The sequence below is a fragment of the Xiphias gladius genome, chromosome 20 (genome assembly GCF_016859285.1).
Source record: "Xiphias gladius isolate SHS-SW01 ecotype Sanya breed wild chromosome 20, ASM1685928v1, whole genome shotgun sequence".
In the NCBI taxonomy this organism is placed as follows: Eukaryota; Metazoa; Chordata; class Actinopteri; order Istiophoriformes; family Xiphiidae; genus Xiphias; species Xiphias gladius.
In genome coordinates this window covers 5,420,109-5,446,408 of record NC_053419.1, presented here as the reverse complement: position 1 = coordinate 5,446,408, position 26,300 = coordinate 5,420,109, and the positions used below count along the sequence as shown (strand labels likewise).

Here is a 26,300-nt window from a genome sequence, read left to right as displayed (position 1 = left end):
CGTTTATAAGTGGCCCGGGTGGGGTTAACATACCCAACATGAGCAAGACCCTTTTGAGTTCTCCCTGTTTGGCTGAGAGATAAAGTTGCTTGGGGTGAAAACGCAGCTTCTTGGGCCTGATCAAAACAAGCAAAAGATGAGTTCATCTCAACGATCTACATATTAGGTCTTTCCGATAAATTAAGCTGGCAGCCTTTTGGTAGGACTTACTTCTCTGTATCAAGAGCTACCAGGATGCTCTCTAGAGTTTCTTTAGGTGGTCCTGGAGGAACTGTCAGTGAAGCTGTTGTCCCAATGCTGGCCTGCAGTGCTGCAGCCCTGGACGACCCAGGAATGGCAGAGGCGTCAAGTCCGTGTGCAGAACGAACAGGCAGTGAGCTGTCGGCCCGGCCACTGGCCTCAGCCCCGACAGCCAGGCGAGAAGAGCTGGAAAACCAACAAGAAAATACCTTTAATAGTGCAGTGCACAAATTATTTACCTTGAGGGATTTTTTTTTTTTTTTTTTTTAAAGAATTAGCTTCTTTAAAAGACATTTTTCTAAGAAGGTTATGTAGAGGAAATTATGAGAAAAAGTTACTGCCTTTAGAGTGTGTGTGCGTACTCACCAGTAGGCTACTGCTAACAGTTACTTTCTGTTGACAACATCACACCATTCAATAATCGTTCCAAGTAACTTCCCTCCTAATCTGACACCACAGTTGGTACTTCACCTGCCAGTGGTGGTGTCCGCTCTACCCTCGGGGGCCCCGGGTGTGGCAGGTCCGTGTGCAAGCGCAGTGGGCACAGTGGAGGTGGTGTCCGCCTTGGCGATGGTGACCTCCTTGGCCTTGCTGGCCTCCTCGCCACAATGGGGACAGAAGCTCTGACCTTTCAGCACTGAGGCACAAGCACGATGGAAACGGTGAGAGATGCTGACGTCTGGTTGGCACTCCATGAAGGTCCCCTGTACGATCAAAACCAAAAAGTCTTGGTAAGCAAACACTCTCAAAAGAAAACCGACCTCTGTGTTTACGTTTACACAAGACACCACATTACTGTTATAAGTCAGGTCAAGGCAAAATTCAGAAAACACATATGTGCTATAATATTCTGATTACTCCAAGACCCCAGTTTAGGGCTGCAGCTAATTCATATTTTTATCGTCAATAACTTTTTGATTAATCGTTTAGTCTCTACTATGTAAGAAAACAGTGAAAAATGCAAATAATGATTTTCACAGAGCCCAAGGTGATTTAAAAAAGCCCAAAGGTATAAAACAGAGAAAAGCAGCAAATCCTCACAATTGAGAAGCTAGAACCAGAGATTGTTTGGCATTATTTTGTAATAAATTACTTTTTCCGTTTGTACATCAGTAATAGGGGGGGAAAAAAAAAAAAAAAAAATCACTTTAAAATTCTTTCAGGGCTGGTTAAACACATACTTGAGTTGTCTGGTGAATACACACATATAAGTATGATTAAACCATAGTAGTGACATAGGTGAAAACATACATTAACCTGTAATGATTGTATTTTATTCCCAACTTCCACCGTTGATCTTTTTAAAAGCAAGGGAAAGAATACACTTGCATTTTTTTCTTTTGATTTATTCACCAAGGTTGTTGCTATATTTTCCAAATTCTCTCCAACATTTGATGTCCTTATTTTTTTTCAGCGAGAGTTTTGCTGTATTCCGAAAATTGTTTTAGTCAAGAAACATCAGATTTTAAATCCTTTAACATGTCCGGTTTCTAATTCTGATCAGAGATTACGTGCAGCATATCCTGACCCTCAGCCGTGACAGTAACATAATTATCCTAACCACTCAAAGGCAAAAAGCTACGACTTTACTTAGAATCCTGCAGCCCACTTTTAGGCATTTTACCAACACTCGAGAGTCCAAAAAAGAAATGAAAGAAAACAAGACTAAGCATCTGCCGGGCTGGTAACTGCACATGTTCACAAGATGGATGCTCACCTCTTGTCCTTAAAAATACAAGTTCACCTTTCTTTTGCATCAATAAAGCATAGCTGCTATTTTGTTCGAAAAAAAAAAAAAAAAAACCCAGTGTATTAATTTTGGGTCATCAACCTCCTCCCCTAAATTCTTTTTTCTTTGCATTTTGTCTTCATTCAACAGGTCATATGGAAGGAAAAGAGACTCTTCCAGGTGTGATTCAAGCTGTGTTTGCCAAAAAGCATTTCATGTGAAGTTAGGTCAATAGGTATGTGGACATTAAAACAGTATAGGTATTTTTGCCTCTGTACACCACCAAAACAGATTTGAAAGGAAGCCATTAGGATGTGACTGAAGTGTAGACTTTCAGCTTTAATTGAAGGGCTTTAACAAAAATATTGTATTAACCATTTAGGAATTACAGCCATTTTTATACACAGGCCATCATTTTCAGAGGCTCAAAAGTAATTGGACAAACCAACATAATTATAAATTAAAGACTATTTTTAATACTTGGATGAAAATCCTTTGTCTGAAGTCTGGAACCCACGGACATCACCAAATGCTGAGTTTCCTCCCTTGAGATGCTTTGCCAGGCCTTTACTGCAGCCGCCTTCAGTTGCTGCTTGTTTGTGGGTCTTTTCTTTCTGCCCTCAGTTTTGTCTTCAGGAAGTGAAAAGAATGATCAGTTGGGTTGAGGTCAGGTGACTGACTTGGCGACTGAAGAATATTCCATTTCTTTGCCTTGAGAAACTCTTGGGTTGCTTTCACTGTATATTTCGGGTCATGATCCACCTGTACCTGTATCTGAGCAGACAGTATAGACCTCAACACATTTCATAATTCGTCCTGCTACTTCGATCAGCTGTCACATCATATATAGACACCACTGACCCATTTCCGTTGGCAGCCATTCATTCCCATGAATAACACTGCCTCCACCATGACTGACAGAAGATGTGGTTTGCTTTGGATCATGAGCCATTTCTTTCCTTCGCCATACTCTTCTCTTCCCATCATTCTGGTACAAGTTAATCTTGGTTTCATCTGTCCAAAAGTCTCCAAACGTTTCTGCCATCCGTCTAATAGGTTTGTTTTGTTTTTTCAGCTAAATGATGGCCTCCTTCATTTGTATCGACACCTCTTTGGACTGCATATTGAGAATTCCCATGAACAGCTACCAAATGCAAATTCAATACTTGGCATCAACTCCAGACCTTTTATCTGCTTCATTTGTCTTGAAAAAACAAGGGAACGGGACACAACCTGGCAATGAAACTAACTGTCAGTCAGTTGTCCAATTACTTTTGAGCATCTAAAAATGAGAGACTATATATAAAAATGGCTGCAATTCCTAAATTTTTAATGTGATATTTTTGTTAAACCTCTTGGACTAAAGATGAACGTCTACACTTCAATCACATCTTGATGAGCTTATTTCAGATCCATTGTGTTGGTGTACAGAGGAAAAACTACGAAAATTGTGTCTCTGGCCAAATACTTATGTACCTAACTTTATAGCATTAAGTGTAGTGCAACCTCAGTATGTATTGTATTAATTGTCCAGGGACTCTAATACACTAGACTCTGCTCATGACAGGACCACCCAGTTAACATTCCAGTGAGACACAATCAAACTGCATCCGGGGGCATGAAACTAATCCAGTGACTGTACTCACAGCCCTGCAGAAGAAGCCACAGCCGGGGCAGCACTGATGCTTCACCATGCCGTTGCGGTGGTCCTCGCACAGAACCAGCAGCTGAACAGAGTTGGAGGGACGCATCATTTCATGTTTCAGTACAGCACCCTGGCAGCGGGTCAGCTGTCCATCAACGCTCTCTGTGGCCATGCACTTCCTGTCTGCCAGGATGAGAATCTCTCGACTCTTGGGCGTCTCCATGCGGCAGCTGCAGAGCGGAAGCTCCTGAGCCTCCTCGACCGCTGACCCTGAAATCCCCACAAAGAAACGAAGTCTGTCTATAAGTTAACCATAATACTAGTTTAATTTAGTTTAGGTTAAGTCAACTGACTCAATGCCCACATTCATAGGCTAGCTGGAAAATGTGGGAATGGTCTTCTCCAGAGATGCAACAATTTCATGAAACCTCCTCCTGTGATAAAACCTCCTCAAAAACACTGACAGGTAGACAGGCTGGGTTTGTTTACAAGATTGGATACTAATGGCAATACGATACCAGATTTTTTTGTAGTGATACCAAAACAATACTTTTTTTGGTACCTGATCTTGAGGAATATAAACATGTTTTTCTACAAAAACATATTGTTATTTAACAGAAGATGCCAAATTTCTTTGGTTCTAAATGTAGTCTTAACATAAGCAGTAGAAGAACTTTGCCTAAAGAAAACAGTCTGAAGTCCTATTTGATCACATACTAAGTTAAAAAAAATGACAAATCTGACCAAGCATTCCATGTCAAGTTGCCATACTATTATACTTTATACAGTTGTAAAGTATAATAATCTGTACCCAATGTGGAATGACAAAATTTCTGACTGTTCTTAAAGCAAAAACAAAAACACTGTCAGTTTTCACCAGGATTATTTCGTTTTCTACAGAAGAAATAAATAAAATAAAAAAGTTTCCCATCAGCATAATTTAAAAGATGCGATGATCAGTGACAGTACACGTTCTAGCCTAGTTTCAGCTCTTCGATCTTTTCAGTGATCTAAATGGGTCTGGGTGTTGTGCTTATTGATGGGTTTGTTCCTGGTTGGAAAAACAACAAACCATCCAGAGTTCTATGAGAGTAATTGAGAATGGGGACGTCGTCTTCCTGTGACAGTGCTGGAAGAACTCTGGCAAAAAATGGCCAAGAAAATGGTGAAAAGCGTTGATCAGATGGACTCAGCTATACAGGTTGCTGAAAGACAACTTACAGAAATAAATCAATGGACATACTGTACAGTATATCATGACAAACATTAACATAACAGCTCCCAGCAACCACTGCTGCAGTTTCCATGTCTGCTGAAAATGATGTAAACAGGATGTATAAGTCACTCACTACATGGCCGATTAGAGCAAACCCCAAACCGAAATCAGCTAACAGGAACACAATCTCAGTCTGAGTAATGAAATGAAAACAAAATGGAAATTCTGTGCGATTATTGACCTGTAAACATTTTAGTTGCATTTTTGGGGATAGTCTTTATTTCAGGTGAGGTGGCCGGTCTAAGCTATTACACAGCCCTGTGTGTAATAACAGGGAAACAGGGAAAACCCTGCTTTATATGCTAACATATCCAAATTATCATTAATATCAACACCTTATTACTATTGGGTAATGGTGGGTAAGTAAAACACATGGGATGGGTTAATATGAACAAGTTTTAATGAGTTTCCTCCTTTCTTCTATGCTCACCTTTGTTCTGTGAGGGAACCTCCAGCTCTTGAGGCTTGTTGAGGTTGACAGACTCAGGTGGGAGAATGTGCGTGTACTCCTTCTCATCACCTGCCAGGGCCTGAGCCGAAGCCTGAGGCTGAACAACCACCTCCAGTTCTGAGCAGAAGAACAGTGAACAATAAGAAAATGCTTCACTCTTTATCATCAAATATTCTCATCTGAATATTGACTTTACTTTGACATGTAAAAAGAAAAACCTGTCCAATAAAGCAAATAATGCTGCACTAAGTGAGTTAGTGGGAACTGGATTTTAATGTTTGAGTGGATAGAAGGGCTTGATGATGGTCTCTGAAGGTATTTATAAGTGAGTTTTTTGGGAAGAATGAGCTGCAGGTTGCTTTGAAAAGGAATCATTTCTTCAGATAATGAAGTTCAATATAAAGTGCCGACAAGGTTTACTCATTGTGAAGCTAAGCATCTAACCGGTATCAGAGCGGGAAAAGTTGTTTCTGACTTTAACAATGTGATAATTGCTTGAGTTTTTGTAAGATTTATAGTAGTAAAAAAATCTTAAAGTTAAAATGTTGATCAAAATCTTCAAAATTATTTGTAATGGATCTGAATTTTAATAACTGTATGAAAATAAAGATAGGGTGCTGCAGAACTAAGTGTAATCCTTGTGTCATCCAGGGCTTAACTGTGCTAAAATTGAATCTAGTGCAGTTCAGAGTTCATATTCAGCTTTAGCCAGAATCATTTCAACAGTTACTTCTGAAAAATTATTTTACATACATTTTTAGCCAATAAAAATTGGTGTCAGGTCCCAATGGAATCAAAAGACTATAGGGTTTAACAGGATTTAACTTAAGAAAAAAATAAACACAGTTGGGAATGTGTGTTTCACTGATGAATGAAGGTCAATCTATTTTCCTCTTCTAACTTCTTCCAAATAGAAGGATATGTTCGGTGTCAACATGCACCTGTAAACAGCAGTCAAAGTACCTTTTAGGTAATTTTCAGATAAGTTACTGTTTCTAACAAATGAGGCAATTTCCTCCTGACAGGTGACATGAGGACCATGGGTGAGCGGCTGGATGACTCTGTACAGGCGCGAGTGTGATGGGGCGGTGGTCACCTTTGGCCTTTATCCTCCTCTTTCGTTTCCTGGACGGCCTGAGCCACGCACTGTCTCCTTTTGTTTTCTTTTTCAACTTCTTCTTCAGACTAGACTCTGTGCTCTGAGGCAGACAGATGGAGTTCATTCACAGAGATGATTTCAATAACAAACAGCCATAATTTAATAAGAATGACGTGACATTTAACTGCACTCACTTTTCATCTTCTTCTGTCAAAAGAGGTGGAATGAGATGAGATCTAAGTCTCTGATGTAGTAAGGTGGAGTAATGATAGTGAGTGGGTCTTACCATGTCGGACTCTGTGCCCTCCTCCTCTCCCTCTTCTTCTCCAGACTCTTCAGACTCCTGCTCATCTCCCACCTCCACCACAAAAACAAAAATCACAAACATTCAAGACATAACCTGAGAAACTCGCCTGCATGTAAAATTTTTTTTTTTTTTTTTTATTCCATCTGGTCAACACAGATAAAGATACTAATAAATCACTTGTTTTTCCCTTTCTTTGCCAAAATACAGTGGTTGTCCATCTTATATCAATATAAAAATTAAAACAGATCATACATCAATTCAGCAACACTGCCATTGACAGGTTATCAAGTGCTGCATTTTGTATAGAATAGAAATGATCACATATAAAGTCAGGACAATATGGAAGAAGGCAAAAAAGGTTTTACGTTCCAACCTGAGAGATGGGTTCAGATGTTGCTTCCTGAACAGCACTGACAGGTTCTTCTGTTGGCTGCTGTCCTTCCTCTTCTTCAGACTCCATCTCCTCTGACTCTTCTTCCTCAGATGCATTTTCCACTTTCTCCCCATTTATGCCTCCTACCTCTTTAGTCTAAGGTAAGAACGTAATTGAGATGATCACAGCAAATTCTGAATATATTGTGATATATACTTTTATGATGCCAAACAAAATGCATCTGTAGAGCAGAGTATCAAAAACTGTCAAGTACCCAAAGTTTCCATTGAATGTCTGGTTTACATTGATGAGATAGTTCCTGATTTAAGTTTTGCCAGTTAGGATGGTATTTTCTTCAGCAAAGGTTCTTGTTCAGTTGTTTCGTCTTTGGAAAACATTTAAAAGAGTACGACACTGATTTAGCATTGCATTCGCATGACGCTGTCAGACTCCTGATGTGCTTTACATTTTTAACCAGCACTGACAAAAGTGACATCACTTGAGGTCAATTATAAGACTTAATACAGCTCCCCTTTGGAGCGGTAAAAGACTTTATACAACTTTTTTCACATATTCTGTAGTGCTGCCCAACACCTGTGACTTTGATGTGTAAAATCTGTTGAAGTCCCCTTTAGGAGATTCAGTATTGAATGTAGAAAGGTTGTAGACTGATAAAAGAGATTCATATGTAAATATTTGACTTAGCATGTGCTAGAGTTCACAATTAAACTTGCCAAATTAAGCGAGTTTGATTTTTTGTTTATTCCGAAATGAGATCTCAGCCAAGTGGCTTACTGAAGTTTTGTGTTTTGTTTTGCTTTTTTTTTTTTTTGTTTTAATCAATGTGAGGAACAGAGACCTGTGGGCTCTTGGCAGACTGTTGTAGTTCCTTAAACATTTCAAGCACAGTTCTCTGCTTAAGCACTTTGGTTTTCTTCTTGGGAACCAGACTGTATGTTCCCATCCTCCTCTTCTTCTTACGGGATGACAACCCTCCTGAGTATGAGCCTATAGTATGAGACGAAAACAACACATTTTCACTGTGAGACTGTGAGTGTGTGGGATGCTCTGCTTCAATCAACTGATTACTTTTCTCTGCAATCTCAGAAAAAAGTCAGTTTTTCCACTGTAGGCCATTTTTGTCATGTGTCACTGGAATCTGTCTGACCTAGTTGGAGCTTAGCTGGGGCTGAAGCCGGAGTTGGAGGAGGTGGGGGAGCTGGAGGAGCTGGAGTTGGCGGAGGTGCTGGTGAAGCAGATGACACTGTTTGTGCTGAAGCTGGCATATCTGGTGGACTTTGAGGTAGATGGTTCTGAGAGGGAGACTGCTGCGAGGATTTCTGCGCATCAGGTGCAATGTGAGTCTCCGTTTTCTCCATTTTGGCACTTTTTGCTTCTCTTAATTCCCTGTTAAGAAGCTGTAGGTGACAAGAATCAAAAGCTTTTAGGGTGAATATGTTAGTTTGAATTGAAATCCTGGTTAGATTTGCTGTCAGTCTACTTGTTTTTGGAAAGGCTCATTGTTTTGTTTTTTTTCCCGCCAATTTCTGCCACAAAAATACCCAGATTGTTTTAAGAGAACAGATCTATTTCTGATTTTAACACAGATTTTATGCGCACAAACTTGTATGTTGTATGGCCAAAAGTATGTGGACATAGTGTCCTCTTGGTGTGAAACCTATTTTTCACTGTTTGGGTTCCTTAGTTCCAGTGAAGGAAAATCTTAAAGCTACAGTACATAAGAATATTTTAAGCAAAAGTGGGCTTCCATATATGTGTCAACACTTTGCTGAAGGCCCTTTCCTGTTTACACATGACAGTGCACCTGTGCACAAACCCAGGTCCATAAAGAAATGGTTTTCCCAGTTTGGTGTGAAGAACTTGACTGGCCCTCACAGAACCCTGACCTCGACCTCATCCAACACCTTTGGGATGAATTGAAACACAAACTGCAAGTCAGAGCTTACCACCCAACATCAGCGCTGGACCTCACTAATGCCGTTACTGTGTGGATGAATGGGATCCAAACCCTGTAGCCAGGTCCCAAAATCTTTTTAAAAGTCTTCCCAGAAGAGTGGAGGCTGGTAGAACTATCTAATTATCACATATGGGTGTACTGTCTATATGCCCTCATACTTTGTTTGGACATCTATATACTTTTGTCATTTAGTGTATACAGATACAGATATTAGAAGAATATTCTTATTTATCTTGTGGTAATGATTTTAATGATTTCACTAGAAGTAAAGAGAAAAAGGGGCAGAAAACACTAAAGAGCTGCTGATAAATCACAAGATTCTGATGGTTTACCTTTTGTGCCGGGCTGACAGCAGGTCTGGACATGGTCTTACGCGCTCTGTGTATCGTGACGGGTGCTGGGGTTGGTGCAGGAGATGGGGCTGTGCCGTTTTTAGTGTCTGATATACCCTGTCCCAATGTAGTCCCTGTACTGGGGTCAGTCCTTAATGCACCCGAAGTCTGTGCGCACCCTGATGCCGAGGCAGGGAGGGGTTTGACCATGTGTACCCCTGTTGATGTGCCCGAAGGCAACCAGTTAGTCCTGTGAGGGGAAACTCCCAAACCTGGTGTCACTGCAGAGCTGCCATCCTGCTGCTGCTGCTGCTGCTGCTGCTTAGTGAAAATGAATCCATTGCTTCCAGTAACAGAACCGTGCGGTGGCTCCATATCTGGTATGCCATTTTCATTTACCAACAGTAAAGTCTTGTTGCTGCCTGTTGCGGAGCCGTATGTTGGGCTCTTGTGCCTCGTGTCGTCACATTCAGTGCCATTGAGCATTACCTCTGCAGCAGGGGAAGAGGCCAGTCTGGCTGCTACCTCTTTGCCTCCATCTGTAGAGCAAAACCAAAGATAATTCAAATTACAATGTCAATATAATAAATAACAAAGTAATTTCAGGTTTAGTTTGACTAATACCTGACTTCTCCTCTCCGTTGCTTGCTGGATCGAGTCCCTCTTTCTTTGCAGATGCACCCTTATCCACGCTGCCCTTGGCTAGACCAGCCGGCTGATGAAAAAAGACCACATATGGAAATAAAATTTAGAGATGTTATTAATATTTATTTCATTTTCATTATCAGTTAATCTGTGGATAACTTTTTTCAATTAATCACTTTGCCTGTAAAATGTTTAAATATAGTTAAAAATGCTCATAATATATTCTCTAAGTTCAGGGTAGTGTCTTTAAAATGTTTATTTTGTTCAACCAGCAATCCAAAACCCAAAGATATTACATTTACAATACCAGCGCTGAAACAATTACACAATTAATAGATTAGTTGATTGACTAACAATTTTCATAGTCAATTAATGCTGTAGGTCATTTATCAAGCACAAATGCTAAAAGTTCTCTTGTTTGAGCTTCTCAAATGTGAGGATTTGCTGCTCTTCTAAGTTTTAATACATTGTAAATTGAAATTTTTTTAATTTTATGTGGCAGCCCCAAGTTAAATAAAACAGACAAAAAGGGTAAATCTTCACATTTGAGAAGCTGAAACCAGGGAATTTTTGGCATTTGTGCTTGAAAAAGAAGTAATTCCTTAGCAAAAATGATGATGATTAGTTTTTGGACAACTGACTAATTCTAATCTTACTTTTATCCACATAAGGCAAAAAAAAAAAAAAAAAACCCTGTTTAATTGTGCTTTTCAGTAACATGTGTTTGTAACAATCAAAGACTATAGAGTAAGCCAAGAGAATGAGGGCAACCCCCATGCACTTTCATTGTCTGTCTTCTTTCTCTTTATATTACAGCCAACCAGAAGAGCAGTTGATGCCTGCCACAGCTTCAAAAAGAAATCTCAACCACCCACAGACTGTCTTTATACAGGAGTAAGCAGTTGAAGAGGCAACACCAGGATATGTAAAATTGTCTCCTCCTCCGGAGCAGACCATCAACCTCATGCTCACTCTAGGAAAATGGGCCCCACAGGAAACAAAAGAGGCCTGGGAGAAAAACATCATGAATCCACTTTTGCTTTCTTTTTGGGTCCAAATTTGCTTGTAAAAACCAGCCCTTTGTTCCGAACCCTATATATTTAGGCAACTTTGTAGATCAAATGTCAAAGCAAAGTGGACCTAGGTCAGTTTGCCCCCTGAGAGTTGCATAACAAGCACTGAAGAGAAAGATTTACCCTCTCCTCAACCTGACGTGAGGCTCATACCCAGCAGACTACAGGTAGATATACAGATACATCTACTGACTGGGACAGGGGTTCACACTTACTGAGTGGTAAAAAGCAGGTACTGAGTATGATTGTCCCAGGAAAGCAGAGGAGACACTATTCCTACAAATGAGCCCAATCAAAAGACATGCAAGAGACAGAAACCGCTGAAAGCTTCACTTTAACAAACTGAATCAACCAGTTATATTCTCTTCTCCAAGGGCTCTGACAATCAAATCCTCAGATTTAACAGAGAGAATGTGTCCTTAAACCTGCATAGAACCAAGACCCTAACCAAATGAACCATCAGGACAAGCTTCCCAAATCAGTCTCCAAACTCGTGCTCCTGAGTCCCTGAGCCAAGCACGAACATGCACTTTGTCAAACAGCAACAAGGTTAGACCAAGTGCCGGTCTGTGAGCACAATAACTGAAGGTGTCTAGCAAAGAACATCTAGTCTAGGACAATCCTCTGTGGTGTATGATCTCAAGGAATCTAGTGAGCACATGTGAGGGTGAAGAGAAGAAGAATCCTTTAGTTCCTTGATTTCATGGATTGAGAAAAGCAAGTTACAAAAAAAAAATAACACACCAGCCTCATCCCTCCCCCTAGTGGTAGAAAGTGAAACATACACACTGGAGACAGAAAGGAGAGGGGGGGAAGGGAGGCAGAAAAAGCTCTCTGCAGAGCTCCGCCATTTCGCAACCAGATTGTTTACTGCCATAACGCGGCCATTGCAGCAGTTTTCCACTAGATGGGGAATGTAGGGGTTTGAAGGCTTGTGGATGGGGATAGGGTGCTCCTGAAAGAGGCTCCAAATATGAAGCCAAGGCTATGACTACTGATCAGGATCCTTATGTACCACAATAAAAAGAGACTGAAATTTTTTTTAATGTGCTAGAATAGACCAAAACTAGAATAGACCAAAGCTTCAGCCGTGACTGCAAAAATATAGCTCCAATGGTTCAGAGTTTACATTCCGGATTGGACCTTTTTTGAAACCGCAAATAAGCTTGGTAATTATTAGAAATAAATGCATAATAGATTATATCTGATATTTCTAATGCTATAAAATATTCTAATGCTTCAATCATTCACTGTCCTTAAAACATAATGTGAACCTGGTATGTGACAAGGCCTGGACATTTGTACTGATGTGACCTATCTTTAGACCTACTGCAAGAGGCCTGAAAACAAGTCTGAGCTACGTAAACTCTAAGCACAAACATTACTAATTTTCCCCCTTCTGAGATTGTTTCATTTGAATCTTTTCAAGAGGCCTGAAAAGGTCAAACTATCCAGTATTTCACAAGAAAAAAGCAAAGATTGAAGAAAAGCTGGAAAAATAACTGATTTTGTATAGCAGGAATGGTTTGTGTTTGTTTTTCCTTTCATGTGTAATAAGTAAGTAAATCTTTATTTTCAATACCAGAGTTACAAAATGCTTCATAAGATGCAAATCAACTTACAAACTCAGAGTTATCTTGCAACCCCTTCCACTGTCACGTCTTCAAGTTTGGGAACTACTGTTCTAAAGGAATGTGGTAAAAATTCTTGGCTTTGCATATTCTCAAAGCAAAGATGACAAAATGTGGGGCTTCCTGGTGGCCTAGCAATCTGACACACTGATCGTGCAGTCGCAACAACCTCAGTTCAAGACCGGAACACCATCTTTCCTCTCCCCCTAATTTCCTGTACCTTCTCTACTGTCCACTATCCAAATTAAGGAAAAAATGTCCAATGCCAAAAGAAAGTATTTGAGTCTGCTTTGCATAGAATCTCAAATAATCTCCAGGAATGTGCCAATGATTTACCTATCAAGTGACTAATTGAAAACCGATGGATAAAGACATGCAAGGTATGACCCTCAGCCAGAGAGCTGCTCAGAAGACCTGCAGCTGATAAACATGGAAGCTCACAGTGCAGGCTGACATGCATCCTTTAGACTGATAAGCAATCACTGCAGCCTTATGTTCCAGTATATTCCTGATCACATAGCCTAGGCTGCACATACATCAGGTCCATAGGAATGTCATTATATACTAACCATGAGGGATACAATGAGGGAGCAAAGAGGAGGAGGAATACAACAAAAGGTAAGAGAAAAGACGATTTGATCTTAAAAAAAAAGAAAAAGAAAAAAAATCTACTGTTACGGTAGTTTCCAGATCTTCAGGAGATCAGACTTCAATCTTCTCCTATCGAGAATGACATCATATTTCCTGTGCTGTGACTGCTCTAAATACAGCAGTTGTGCTAATCCATGACACCGCACTCAATCCCTCTCTGATACAGCAGCACTGCTACAAAAAAAAAAAAAAGGACCATTGGTTCTTATGTCCTCAATTTCATGAATCAAGAGCAATCAGTTGTTAATAAAGCAGCAGCAACTGTCTTGAGAAGTGCATCTTACAAACTTAGAAACCATCTCAACAAGAAGACAGCAAGAGCTCAAACTAACTGATTGTAACTTTTATAGAAAATGGCTAAAAGGAGCTGGGAAGCAAGACTATGCATCTCCTCAGACCATTCAAACCCAACCAAGGGTGAAGAGTATAAAGCTAACATGTCTTTTCCCTAGTGTTCCTCCAGGAAGCATCATACCTGCTTTCTTCTCATGGCTTCCATTGAGAAGAAGAAGGCGTCAGAGAGGGAGGGAGTGAGCGAGAGAGAGAGTATGTGTGTTTGAGAGAGAGAGAGAGAGAGAGAGAGAGAAAGAAGGGGGAGGACAGAGAGAGGTAGAGAGCGAGAATGTGTCGAACAGATTGTTCCTCTTTTCCTTTTCTTTCCCCGCATGCACATTCACCTAGTCAGTCATGTGACCTGGTGGCTCCCTCTGTCGGCCCTCTTCTTCAGAGGGTCTCCACAGAGCATGCTCAGTCAGTTCAAACAGTAACACCACTCCATTTCTTTAAACTGGAAGACCTCATAGCCATCGAAAATATCCAGTGGAAAAGATTCACCATACAAATAAGACTGGAGATATACATTTAAAAATCCTGCATAACCTATACCCCACTAATGTTTTATCTCACACTTCATGCCAATACTTATGCCAACTGTAGTTTTTGAAAAATGAGTCAGAATCACTCATTCACTTCCTTTTATAGAGTCATTCTGTTTCTCCAGATTGGAATTCTACTGGTGCTACTTCTGTCTACTATTTTATTGTTGATTCTTTTTTTGTAATGGTCCGTTTCTTGTTAATGTATATTTGAAACATGAAAATAAAGGAGTCATAGCTAGTGTGCATGCACAGCCACGTAGAGAGCAACTAGGGAGGAAAAATGGTAAACAGGGATGGATAAAAGCCCCAGAACTAAATCAGATGTCAGTCAGGACCCTGACGAGCCAAACATTTTTCATTGCGGACATCAGGTCACATGCAAACCCCTCAACAGGAGAGTCTATTGTCTTCACTGAGCTTCAGGCCAGTGAAAGCAGCAAAACGCAACATTGCTAGGCCATGCAACAGATATTAAGTCACAGAAATGAAGTAACAGACTGAGCTGCCACTGGGGGGAAAGCCTGAAACAAAGATCCAAAAGGAACAACAAAAGGGAGGGAACAGATAACCTAAAGCGTTCGGCCATGCCGGTACAAACGGAGTGAATATAAGCACAAATTACCAACTTCGCATTATGCATCTTTACAAAGACTTCATGTGGTCTGTTCTGTTCTCATTTGATCTAAATTCAAGTTTATTTTCCCATTGATTCTTAATTATGGCCACAACTACTGATTATTTTCATTATAATCGGTTGATTATTTTTCGATCAATTGTTCAGACATGTCACTAAATAGTAGAGATGCCCATTAAAGTTACCAGAAATTATTGTGATGCCTCAAATGACTTGCCAAGTCTGTCCAACAGTCCAAAATCCAGTAACATAAATGAGCAAAAAGCAGCAAATCTTCACATCTGAGGAGCTGCTTAATTAATGATTTAAATGATTTATTGATTATCAGAATAATAGAGGCTTGTAACTTTGCAAAGTGAAACGAGTTCTCTCCTCCGAGGTATCTCAGACACACAGGAATGCAGATGTAAAGTTGTTGTCCGCTTCTCCTGTTTCACAACTAAGCAATGATAAATGACCTAGTCCTGACATACGAGCGCAGGTTTATCAACTTTCAGGAGCCAATGCACAAAAACAGAACAGAAGTAAGTTCTTCCCACCAACAAATTCAGTGTTGCAAGGAAGTAAAAATACAGAAAATCGCTCAGATATTGTACACAAGACAGGTGAAAAAGCCAACAGGGTAGGTAAGAAACATTTACGATGCAGTTTTACAGGAACAGTTAATTCTTTAAGAGCTATGCAACACCCACAAGACAGACATAGGATGCCACCCATTAGCAAAGAACAATTTAACTAAAGAGGACCTTATTGCTGAGTGACAATGACAAAGTCTGCAACAGTATAATGTGAAACTCATTTAAACTATAGCATGACAAATGTTTGTGCCCATTGCAGCCTCTATCAGGACTCAGAAAGTTGATATGCATCCTGATTGTATAGATTTTAACTTACACAATGAAGAGACAGACCAGATGTGTTATTTCATGACAACAGGGCTAAAATGTTGAAGCAAGGCAGGTGACTATTACAAGGCCTTGCCTGTAGCCATGCTAACAGACCTGCACTCTTTAGTGCTTTTTTTAGCCACGCCAGCAGCATGGGTCTAGGAATACCAATGTTGGTCTGTTGGTCAGTCTGTCACTTTAGTCCAGACTGAAATATCCCAACAAATACTGAATGGGTTGCCATGACATTTTGCTACAGACCGTCATGTCCCCAGAGGATGAAGCCTGCTGACTTGGGTATCCCCTGACTTTTCCTCTAGCGCCACAATGCAGTTAGAATTTCTGGGTTGGAGGGAAATATCTACTGGATGGACTTCCATGAAATTTAGTACACACATTTAATTTTCCCTAGAGGATAAATCCTCATGACTTTAGTGATCCCCTGAACTTCCTCTCATGCCACCATAAAAATGACAGTATCTCCATTATTGGATGGATTGCCATGAAATGTGGTACAGATATTCAAGTCCTTCACAAGACTGTAATAACTTTGATGATCCCTTAACTTCTCATCCAGCACTACGATCAGGTCCAAATTTTAATTTGTCCATGACTGACTTAGTGGTTGCTAGGAGCACTTAAAATTTTTCATATTGTTCAAAGAAATATGCTGAAATAATTTTCTTTTCCTGTAAGTCGACTTAAAACAACTCGGGCAGCTCCATCAGTCTCATCCACGATTGTTAGCACTGTTTTTCATGGAGATAGCTAAGTAGCAAGATGGCTATGTAGGGAGATGATGTACCAATCCGGCCTAAAAAAATTCAGATTTGTTGTAGGTTTTTTCTCTAAGTAGCTGAAACACCAACAGACCAATTGAATTGCCAAACAAATCAGATTTGGCTATCGATTCAGAGGTCTGGAACTAGGCTACACATGAGACACCCAAATTTCGGTACAGAAATCAAAACAGTAATACTTTTGATGCCTTACTGTGGGGAATGAGCATCTTTCCTACAAAACAATTTTTCATTTCACAAAGGGGGGAAGGTTCTCAAATATTAAATGTGTTAACGCATGCTGGTGAACAAGAACTTTACCCCCAATCAAAATGTCTAAAATTGGCAAAATTTTTGTTAATATCTGGAACCATTTGATCAAAGAAAAAGTAAAGAAGTGTGCATATGTATCTGACCACACATTCAATAATAGTATTTAACAGTTTTCAATTCTCAGTGCTAAGGGATGCATTTTGGTCAGTACAAAATAGAATACCCTGCCCTAGTGCTTAAACAACGACCAATAAATATCCCCCCCACCTCAGCACAGGAATTAAGACAGTCCCAGAAAACACGAGGAGAAATCTTAATATGGAAAAAAGAAATAGATTTGGCAAATAAGTACTTAGCACTTTAGCTAATTCAAGCTGCTTAATCCTCATATTACTTTCAAATTTACATTTGCATGGAGAAAAGACTGAGGATTTGTATGCCCTATTTCTTGCAATGGATTCGCAGTGAGGCCATAGCAAGAGTGTAAGGACGATGTTCTTAGGTATTCCTTCGGTCCTTCAACACTTTGGGTGAAAAATCTCAACAATGGACTCAACATATTTGCAAACCAATAACTTTGGTTTCATTCATGATCCTAAGAATAACATTCTCAATCATTTTGGTTACCCCCATGATCTTTTCTCTAGTACCACCATCAGGTCAAAACCTCCCAATGACCAACACTTTTGTTATTGACAAAGGTGTCTAAAAAACTAAAGATCCATACCAAAAGTTTGCATGGGCACAAAAATCAATAAAGGCATATAACAAAAAATAAGGAGACTTATAAAACTGTGTGCACACATGGCTCCATGCATATTTCCCTCTACAAATCACAATCAACTTGAAAACGTGCGCACTTTGGCAAGCCTTATATTCCTCCAAAAACACTCCCACAAATAACCATAAATGGTCAGTGCAAATCCCTCATGAATATTGTGTTTGTGGTTGGACGTGTTACAAACAAAACCAAGAGGTTTTAGACGATGTGAGCTGCAGCAGCTGTTAATGCAACAAGCAGGACAATTCTCAAAATTAAAGTTCTCAAAGTGGTCAGACATGGAAGTGGATGCCTTAAACACTTTGCTGCACACCGTCAAAGTATAGACCAACTAGCAGAGGCACAGGGACACCGAAGCTCACATTTGGTATTTGTTAAGCATCTATAGGCTATAGACACGTACATAGCTTATGAAATATCTAAACTAGAATTACTGCTCGTGGTTGTATGCCCCCACCAACCAGTCAAGTTCAGTCTTCATTCATGTCTGTGTGTGTAAAGAATATATATATAGAAAGACTTTGAATAAAATTTAATAAAAGTTATGAAGTGTCTTCTGCCATAATTAGCAAATGAAATTTTATAGTATGGCCAAAAAATATAATATGGTAGGTAACAGTGGCGCCTTTTTTTGTCCTTTGACCCAAATCTAATTGGTTGGTTCCTGAGTCAAACTTGACGTGTTTGCAGATGTAATAAAAATTCCCTCGAATATATGTGATGTATCATTCATAAGAATGAAATGGGGATGATAGTGGTCACAGTTTGACCTTGAGCAAAAAAATCTAATGAATTCATCCTGAGTCCAAGTCATGAGTGCCATTTTGAATTGAATTGAATTCAAGCATCCCCCCAGATAAACAAGAACTGGACGGACAGAAGACAGACAGACAGACAAACAAAACAAAAAAACAAAAAATAAACAATCAATTATGGCTGTCGCAGGAGAGATATAAACCCAATAAACAAACATAATAACTAAAAAACTCCAACAGCACATTTCTTGTTTTTTTTTTCATTTTTGATTATATATGAATGCAGGTTGTGCTGGTGGGCAGGAAAGCAGGTCTGGCAGCCCTTGCCTTGGGGATCTCCAGAGCACTTTGAGTACTTGGTGCCCCTGACAGCACAGTCATGTGTTCAATTAATTAATTTTTTTAAAAAAAAAAAAAAAAAAAAAAAAAAACTATTTAAAATCATAGTTGGCAAAATATTCACAGTATTAGAGGATTTTGTTAGAAATCTACCCACACTCATTTCTCTTTCTATAAAGTAATTTGATGAAATATAACTGATGATTATTTCATCAGTTATTATGGTTGGGATGAAAAGACATTTCACAGATGTTCAGAGTTAATATCGGAGATAGGCTGGGCTGTGGTGCGGTCCGCAATTGACTGGGACTAAGTGTAAGCATCATATGGCCCAACCCTCCTCCCTCTGAGTTTTAAGGCTTGGGATTATGGAGATAAAACCGGCGACACACGCTTAATAGTTAAATAATTAACCACAGATGTAAATGGTTAAGATTTGAGCTGGTCAGTATCTTTTAAAACAGAGTGGTGTTTATTGAACACGACCAGGTCAAAACCTAGTATAAGGCTGGACCGTGTATGGTCAATGTGCAAAACGGAGGATGTAGTTAAAACTGTTGTAGAACCGCTGTAAACAACTACTTTTGATAGAAAAGACCTAAAGCCTGCTTGAAAAGTTGCTGGATGACGTAATATGATAATTAGCATATTCTTGAAGTCATAGCTTCTTATTTGTATTCTGCCTAGCGTCAGCTGCACATAGGTTAAAGACAAAGGCTGTGCTGTGATTTTAGATATATTTACTCATAAAATGATCACTTAGAACCTGATTCACATCAGTGTAAACTGCCATGCAGTAAACTGAATGAGACGCACAGAGAGGTGTTCTTGCAGAGGGAAAGGCCGACCTCGCACTCGCAGGGCAAATCTGGCGACTCTTTTCTGGACAGTAGCTCAGGTTTGTCCAAAAAGCTACATTAGGTGCTTTTTTGAAAAAAAGTCGACAAAACTAGTGACATAGGCACTATTCATTTTGAAAGAGCAATGGCCAATGAGGACACTCCAACACTCGGCAGGCAAACCAATGGTATAAACGCAGCACTCAGTCACGACGCATTCGACTGACCAATGGTGGAACTTCACCACTCAGAGAGAAACATTTGCATTGGTGGGTTCTGGCCCTGCTGTTGCAGTCCAGGCAATAATTAGTTTCTTACAAGCACAAACACAAAATTACATAGCTGGCCATTATAGTTATCACACTGTCGATATAATGTATGACTAGTCATTTGATATGAAGTTGAATTAAACCCATGACAGCATCTTTGAAAAAAATCTGGCTTCAATTCCCTACTTCACCATCTGTGTCACCAATTTCTCTAGTCTCCAAACGGTTCGTATGAATTGGTCAGAGTGTCGGTACAAGTACGCACATTCTCCTGTCAAGTTTGTTTTTATAAATCACAACTTTTCCGAAGGAAGTGGCATCTGCATATTTTAAGAGCCATTTTGTGCGTACGCAACAGTTATAAATCAAAAGATCTCCATTGGTAATTCGTATTCACTAAAGAATCAAAAACCCTCTGTATTTGGTCAACGAGTAACCTTTCCGCTATCATCACCATCAGGCCAATAATTCAACACACATCAAAATCTAACTTGCATATTGCCATGAAATCTGCTGAGCACATTCATGCTTCCCTGATGATAAACTGTTTCTAATGGACACTTTGTGCGGTTTCTCTCGTGCTATCCACCGGACAAAATTTTTACCGTGCTACTGGTAAAGCTCTAGAAAAGCAAAATCATCAGTATGTTTGTTCTGTAAAGTAAATTTGAATTTTACGGCGTAACGAACATTGGAACCTCTAGGGGCTGCCAGATGGGGCTTCCTTTGCCGAAGCTTTCAACACGGTAGTTGCTTCAGAGTTTTGGGGTTTTTTGTTAAAGGTAAGTATGAAGTCTATAGCCCACAAAAACGGCACTCATTTTTCAGCAGTTTTGTGACAATACTGACTAGGGATGTCCAAATCTTGTTTTTTTGGCCCTGGTCTCCATGTGAGTCCTTTAATATTGGGTATCTGCCAGGTGAATAGTTAATCACACCAAACAATAAAGAAGGTTTGAGAGTAGTTTAGCCGGTTTCACTAACATTCAACACAGCAGCTGAGAGCATCGGAGCAGCAAACAGAAACAAGTCACGCTGTTCTGCCTCTCTTAGCCTTGCTTTTGCTAAAAGACATCACCTCTCTCTGTTTCCATCACAGTTAGTTTTGTAGTTGGATAATTTTGAGACAATACGGGTTTTGTTAAAGTTTATAGCCTATCATGATGTTATCCTGCAGTGTATAATGACGTGGCAGTGATTAAACCGGTGAAATGAGAGTTTAATCGGGGGCTTCTTAACTGACGATTCAAATAATTTACATTTAGGCGGCGGCCCTAATTTTTTTCATGTTCGCTACACTCACTAATTTTCACTCGCACATGCAAACGAATGCCCAGTTGTCATAAAAGAGAGCAGCTTTGGGGCACTAGCAGGGTGAGGTGGACAAAGCATAGTCAAGTTCAGTAAAGAAAGAACTATCATTTGGTCTGGGTTTTTTTTTAGCCAATAACAATTAAATAAAATATGCCCCAACTGACTCAGGACTTCTTGGAAACTCAATTACTCCTTCACAGTAAAGGATCATAACCGGGTTTTTTGCATGTTTTACTTGACACTGTGGTACACTGTATACCGAATCAAACACTCATGCTTTTAGTCCACTGTATTGCCATACAGAACAATAACTGGCGGTTAGTGTAACTTGTTTTAAATAAATATATCAATTTGAAACTATAACCTTATAAACTACATAAAAGGATTGATTTTTGGAATTTATGATTGTTGCCCCCCCAACCCCTAGTGATCAAGCAAGCTGCATCATATCAGGACCAGTGTTGGGCAGTAACACATTACTTGGTAAAACGTTACAGTAATGTGATTACTTTTCTCAGTAACAAATAATGTAAGGAAGAATTTAAATTTCAGTAATTACATTACAGTTACTAATCCCAGCAACATTCCCTTACTTAGGCATTTGGGGGTCGGCTTGTTTGCTTTCTGACTTGGAGTTTGATGGAGGGCTGATATTAGTTCTGTCTGTATCTTCAGTTGGCAGACCCACGGGATATGGTCGAGGTGTGAGGTGGGCGGTAGGAGAAATGTAGTTCCAAAACTGCCTTATATAAATTTTGTGTGTTATCAGAGGCAAAAGTTAGCCATAGTTGTGCATGCATTCAGGAATCACCTCTCACTCTGATCAGGGCTCTGCTTTATGCATGGTACATGGTCTTCTAAATGCCTATTTTTCTGCAATTATCAAAAAATATTTGTTTGTTTGTTACATACAGACATGTGGCAGCAAAATGAAACCTTTGAATTCTAGGAAGAAAGGAAATGACATCAGCTGGCTCTTTCACCTCAACAATGTACTTCAACTACAGGAGCCCAAAGCACTTGATATTCAACCAAGCCTCTTCAACTGTTGTGTCTCTTGTCTGAATGAACACACCAACTGAATGCTGAATGAAACGCAACGTACACACTGTACAAAGAGTGACCAGGAAATTAGAAACACCTGTGTGATGTAATGCAAAGCAGGAGCTCTGCACTTACTACCTTAAGCTGAAATCTACTTCTACTATGATAATTATTGGTATGGTAGATTACTGTACATTTCCTGTGAAAGGACTTGCTGTTAATGTGCTGCTATTCAGCCTCTGGGTAGCCAGTTGCTATCTGTCTGGACAATGCGAATGAAGTCTGTCCAAATTAAGGTTATATTATAGGAAATAATGCGTTTCCCACTTTCTTTGTAATTTCAAGCAGTGAAACCAACAATAAAGCCTTGGTAGCTGGCACACATTTCATCTTTTGCAATGGCCGATTCAAGTAAAGTGCAGGGTCTGACACAGTCTTGGGCACCAGAAATGGGAAAAGAGGCTTTTATCGGCAAGACGCAGCAATGAAGTGAAGCTATCGCGCAAAGATGAGGGTTTATGTTGGTTCAGAAGCCTAGATCTATGCATGAATGTTGTTCATGAATATGAAGTGACACAGTTCTAGATAGACAGATAGAATGAAAATCTTTTAGCTTGTGCCTTGTGGTGTCTGGCCAACCGGGCTGCAATTAACAGCTGTTTTCATTGTCTGTTAATCTATTTATAATTTTTTCAATTAAATAATTCATCTAGGGGTGCAACTAACAATTATTTCCATAATCAATTATTTTCTTGATTAATTGATTAATTCTTTTGGCTATAAAATGACCATCTTAATTTCCCAGAGCCCAAGGTAAAATCTTGAAATTGCTTGATTTATCCTCATACTTGAGAAGCTGGAAGCACCAAATGTTTGGTATCAACTAATTGATTGATTGATTGATTATCAAAGAATTGATCAACTAATCGACTCAGCTCTAGAGTAATCATTTAGAATTCATCCTTTAATCTATAAAATGTCCAACCAAGACTGAAAAACCCAAAGACATTAAGATTTCATGTAAATTGCAGTAGTATAAAACACAGAACAAAAGCAAACCACAATGAAGAGGGCTTTCGCTTCCATTGCACTAAGATGGAGGCAAAAATTTCAGAAACAAATACTTAAGAATGTTAGCAGATAAAACAACCAAACATCACTGGGCGTTATGGGGAGAAATGTGTGTTGTTGTTTTGGGGTTTTTCTGTAATTTGGGTGAACCGACCCTTTAAGGCCATCCATCTTATCTATGTGTCAAATGCATCAATATCCCGTACGAGACAAAGTTGTGAGGGCAAACGGAAGTGGCTGCGCGGCTCACACCTTTCTTTGCTGACCGTACACATACTCCCAGCAGCACTGCTGAGGAGACATCACCACGGCGCTGTTTGAGCGACCTCTGCCGAAAAAGACTGGATCCTCTCTCTCTCGGAAAAAAAAGAAGAATCGAAGACTAAAGCCCTGATACATTAGCACAAATCTGTGCTGTTGTAGGGTTAACTTTAATGAGTCCACCTTTACTAACGAAACCCAGCAAAACAATGCAACTAGTTACAGCCAGCCCTCGGCTGGTTCGCACCGACGGAAAGCTATGACAGTAACTGCAAATGGCTAACAAAGACAAGGCTACTCCAGGAAAATAATTCATGATCAAAGTTTAACGTGAAAAAATAACCATGCCAAGAGCATGAAAGCTGGTGTAAGAGCTGGCGCCATATGTTTACAGTGAGAGGTTGTGAGCAGCACTGCCAATGTTGCCTTTATTTGACTGCATCGTTTATCACGGAGCTAACAGACTGCACAGCACATAGAGGGTAATATTGTCAGCCGAGCCGTATTGTTGCAAATCACAGAGACCAGCCTGTGTCGTTTGAAAAGGATGATAACCTCAAAAATCTGTTTGTGTCGATTTCAGAGTGTGCACAATCTGCTAACTAGCGTGGCTGCTAGCAGCTAGCTAAACAGCAATGTACAAATTAGCCCTCAGTGAGCGGGTGACAGACAGCACAGCTAAAACCATGAATAATGTCGGCCAAAAACGCATGCATAGCTATCTGAGGGTTTATTCTGAACCGCTAAAGCTGGACAGACGCAGGACAGTGACATGAGCCTGGACAATGTATGACTAAACCCCGGAGAAGAGCCCCCAACGCGCCCGCACGGACCATTCAGGTTCCGGGGCGCAGCATCTTCCTGCACATTCAGTTGCCCTCCGGTCCAACACAAAAGCAAAAGACTCCAGGCTGGATGCGGGAAATTCGCGACAAACCGGCACCTCGACTCCGACAATTCGCCCGTTTACAAGGGGGGCTCTTGCTGCCGGGGCGGAACACATTTTCCTAAGCGCAGAAAACTGTGTGAAAGTAAAACAAGCTTGGCGTAGACAAGGCTCACACACTCACCTCGGTTCCTACCGAAGCCATGGTGCCTGGACGTAAACCCCGCCCACTCCCGATTACGTCATATTAATGGATTTGCAGACGGTATAACACCACACCTGGGAATGTGATTGTCAATAATACTATCAAAAATAATAACGATAATAATAATAATCCATAGATATTGAGAGCACAGCTATGTTGATTATGTAATAACTGGAAAATAGTGCAATTAGAAACTACACTAGACAGCACACTGAAAATGACACTCATTAAAGGTACTACAATCATCATGTATAATTCTAAAGGTACAATCTATTATTCAAATACAGACAACACTGTGCCCCACCATCAAATAAAAAAACACAAGATTGGAATCTACCATCTCAAACTGTCTGACAGATCGTTCAATCCAAGGATAACTGGTTCTCAGAAAGGTGTTTTTTTTACAACTGCAATTTACCAAACAAAGTCATGAAACTGAACAAACTGAACCTTAAAAATATATTTTCACAAACCCTATATGGCCCAAATCTGTGGACACCCAAACATTACATCCAGATATTAGAAACCTGCAGGGTTGCAGGGTTTATGTTTTTTACTTTTCTGGGTGACACCAAAGACAATTTTCCTGCCTCAGCTGGACAATAAAGGGTATTCTATTCTATTCTATTCTGTTTTCTCCCATTCAGTCACGAGAGCATTAGTAAAGTCGGCCACTGGTATATGGTGATAAGGCCTGCCTGGCTCACAGTCAGTTTTACAGTTCATCCCAAAGGTGTTAGATGGGGTTTAGGTCAGACTCTGTGCAGGCCAGTCAAGTTCCTCTACATAAAACTGGGAAAACCCTTTCTTTCTGCTTTGTTTTATTTTCACTTAACTGTGAAACCAGAAAGGTTTCCCCCCAAAATCTCTCCGCAAAGTTGGAACCATACTATTTTCTAAAATATCACTGTATTCTGTAGCATTAAGATTTCACATTGGGACTAAGCTAACAGACCCAGACCAAATTAAAACAGGTCCACTTCCCCACTGATGCAATGAAGAAGGTTGACCATATACTCCAGAAATTTGTATGTCATCTGTCCTGTGTAGTTCATTGGAAAGTTTCTGATTTCTGAGGACCGACAGTAACATTGCCAAGTACCTAGAAACTATTTGAACTCATTTGGTTGATAACACTGCAAACCATATCCAAAAACTCCAAAGACTTTGTGATTAGAGAACTAAAGCTGGACAACATTACCTCACCTTTCACACGTATACCAACTACTGCGGCAGTGGAGGCCATAAGGAAATACCTGCAACAGGGCAACACACCAGAGAACGGAACCAACCTCAGACTAGAAATGTGCCCTGCATAACCTCAGCCTAAACACCACCTATTTCAAATACAGGAAAGGTTTTTACAAGCGGAAGCAGCGGTGCCATATGCTCACTGACCATTGCCCATTGTGGCAAAGCTACACGGAGGAAGCAGAGAGCAGAGCTTCCTCCAGGGGAACAGCACCTACCCACTGGTTCAGATATGTGGATGACACCTGAGTCAAAATAAACCTCCAGGAAGTGCAATCCTTCACAGAACAAATAGACGTAGTGTTCTGCCCTACATCAAGTTCACAAGGGATGATTTCAGGCCCGGCCTTCTTGGACTGTGTGGCTCGCATCGCAGAGGAGGCCTTGAGATGAAAGTCTCTCTC

General features: G+C 40.1%; 1 protein-coding gene across 1 annotated transcript in view; it reads right to left on the bottom strand.

Annotated features, from left to right (window-relative positions):
• ehmt1b (euchromatic histone-lysine N-methyltransferase 1b) overlaps positions 1 to 24,672 on the bottom strand; it is a 34,280-nt gene extending 9,608 nt beyond the window's left edge. Inside the window, exons 1-13 of the mRNA XM_040157348.1 lie at positions 24,625 to 24,672; positions 10,055 to 10,145; positions 9,431 to 9,969; positions 8,289 to 8,538; positions 7,980 to 8,128; positions 7,121 to 7,276; positions 6,727 to 6,798; positions 6,438 to 6,540; positions 5,321 to 5,458; positions 3,616 to 3,884; positions 712 to 944; positions 211 to 426; positions 34 to 116 (exon numbers count right to left, since the gene is read on the bottom strand). Of these exons, the coding sequence (XP_040013282.1) occupies positions 34 to 116; positions 211 to 426; positions 712 to 944; positions 3,616 to 3,884; positions 5,321 to 5,458; positions 6,438 to 6,540; positions 6,727 to 6,798; positions 7,121 to 7,276; positions 7,980 to 8,128; positions 8,289 to 8,538; positions 9,431 to 9,969; positions 10,055 to 10,145; positions 24,625 to 24,645 (2,320 nt within the window). The 5' untranslated portion in view covers positions 24,646 to 24,672. The remainder of the gene's footprint in view (positions 1 to 33; positions 117 to 210; positions 427 to 711; positions 945 to 3,615; positions 3,885 to 5,320; positions 5,459 to 6,437; positions 6,541 to 6,726; positions 6,799 to 7,120; positions 7,277 to 7,979; positions 8,129 to 8,288; positions 8,539 to 9,430; positions 9,970 to 10,054; positions 10,146 to 24,624) is intronic.
• Between the last annotated feature and the right edge of the window lie 1,628 nt (positions 24,673 to 26,300).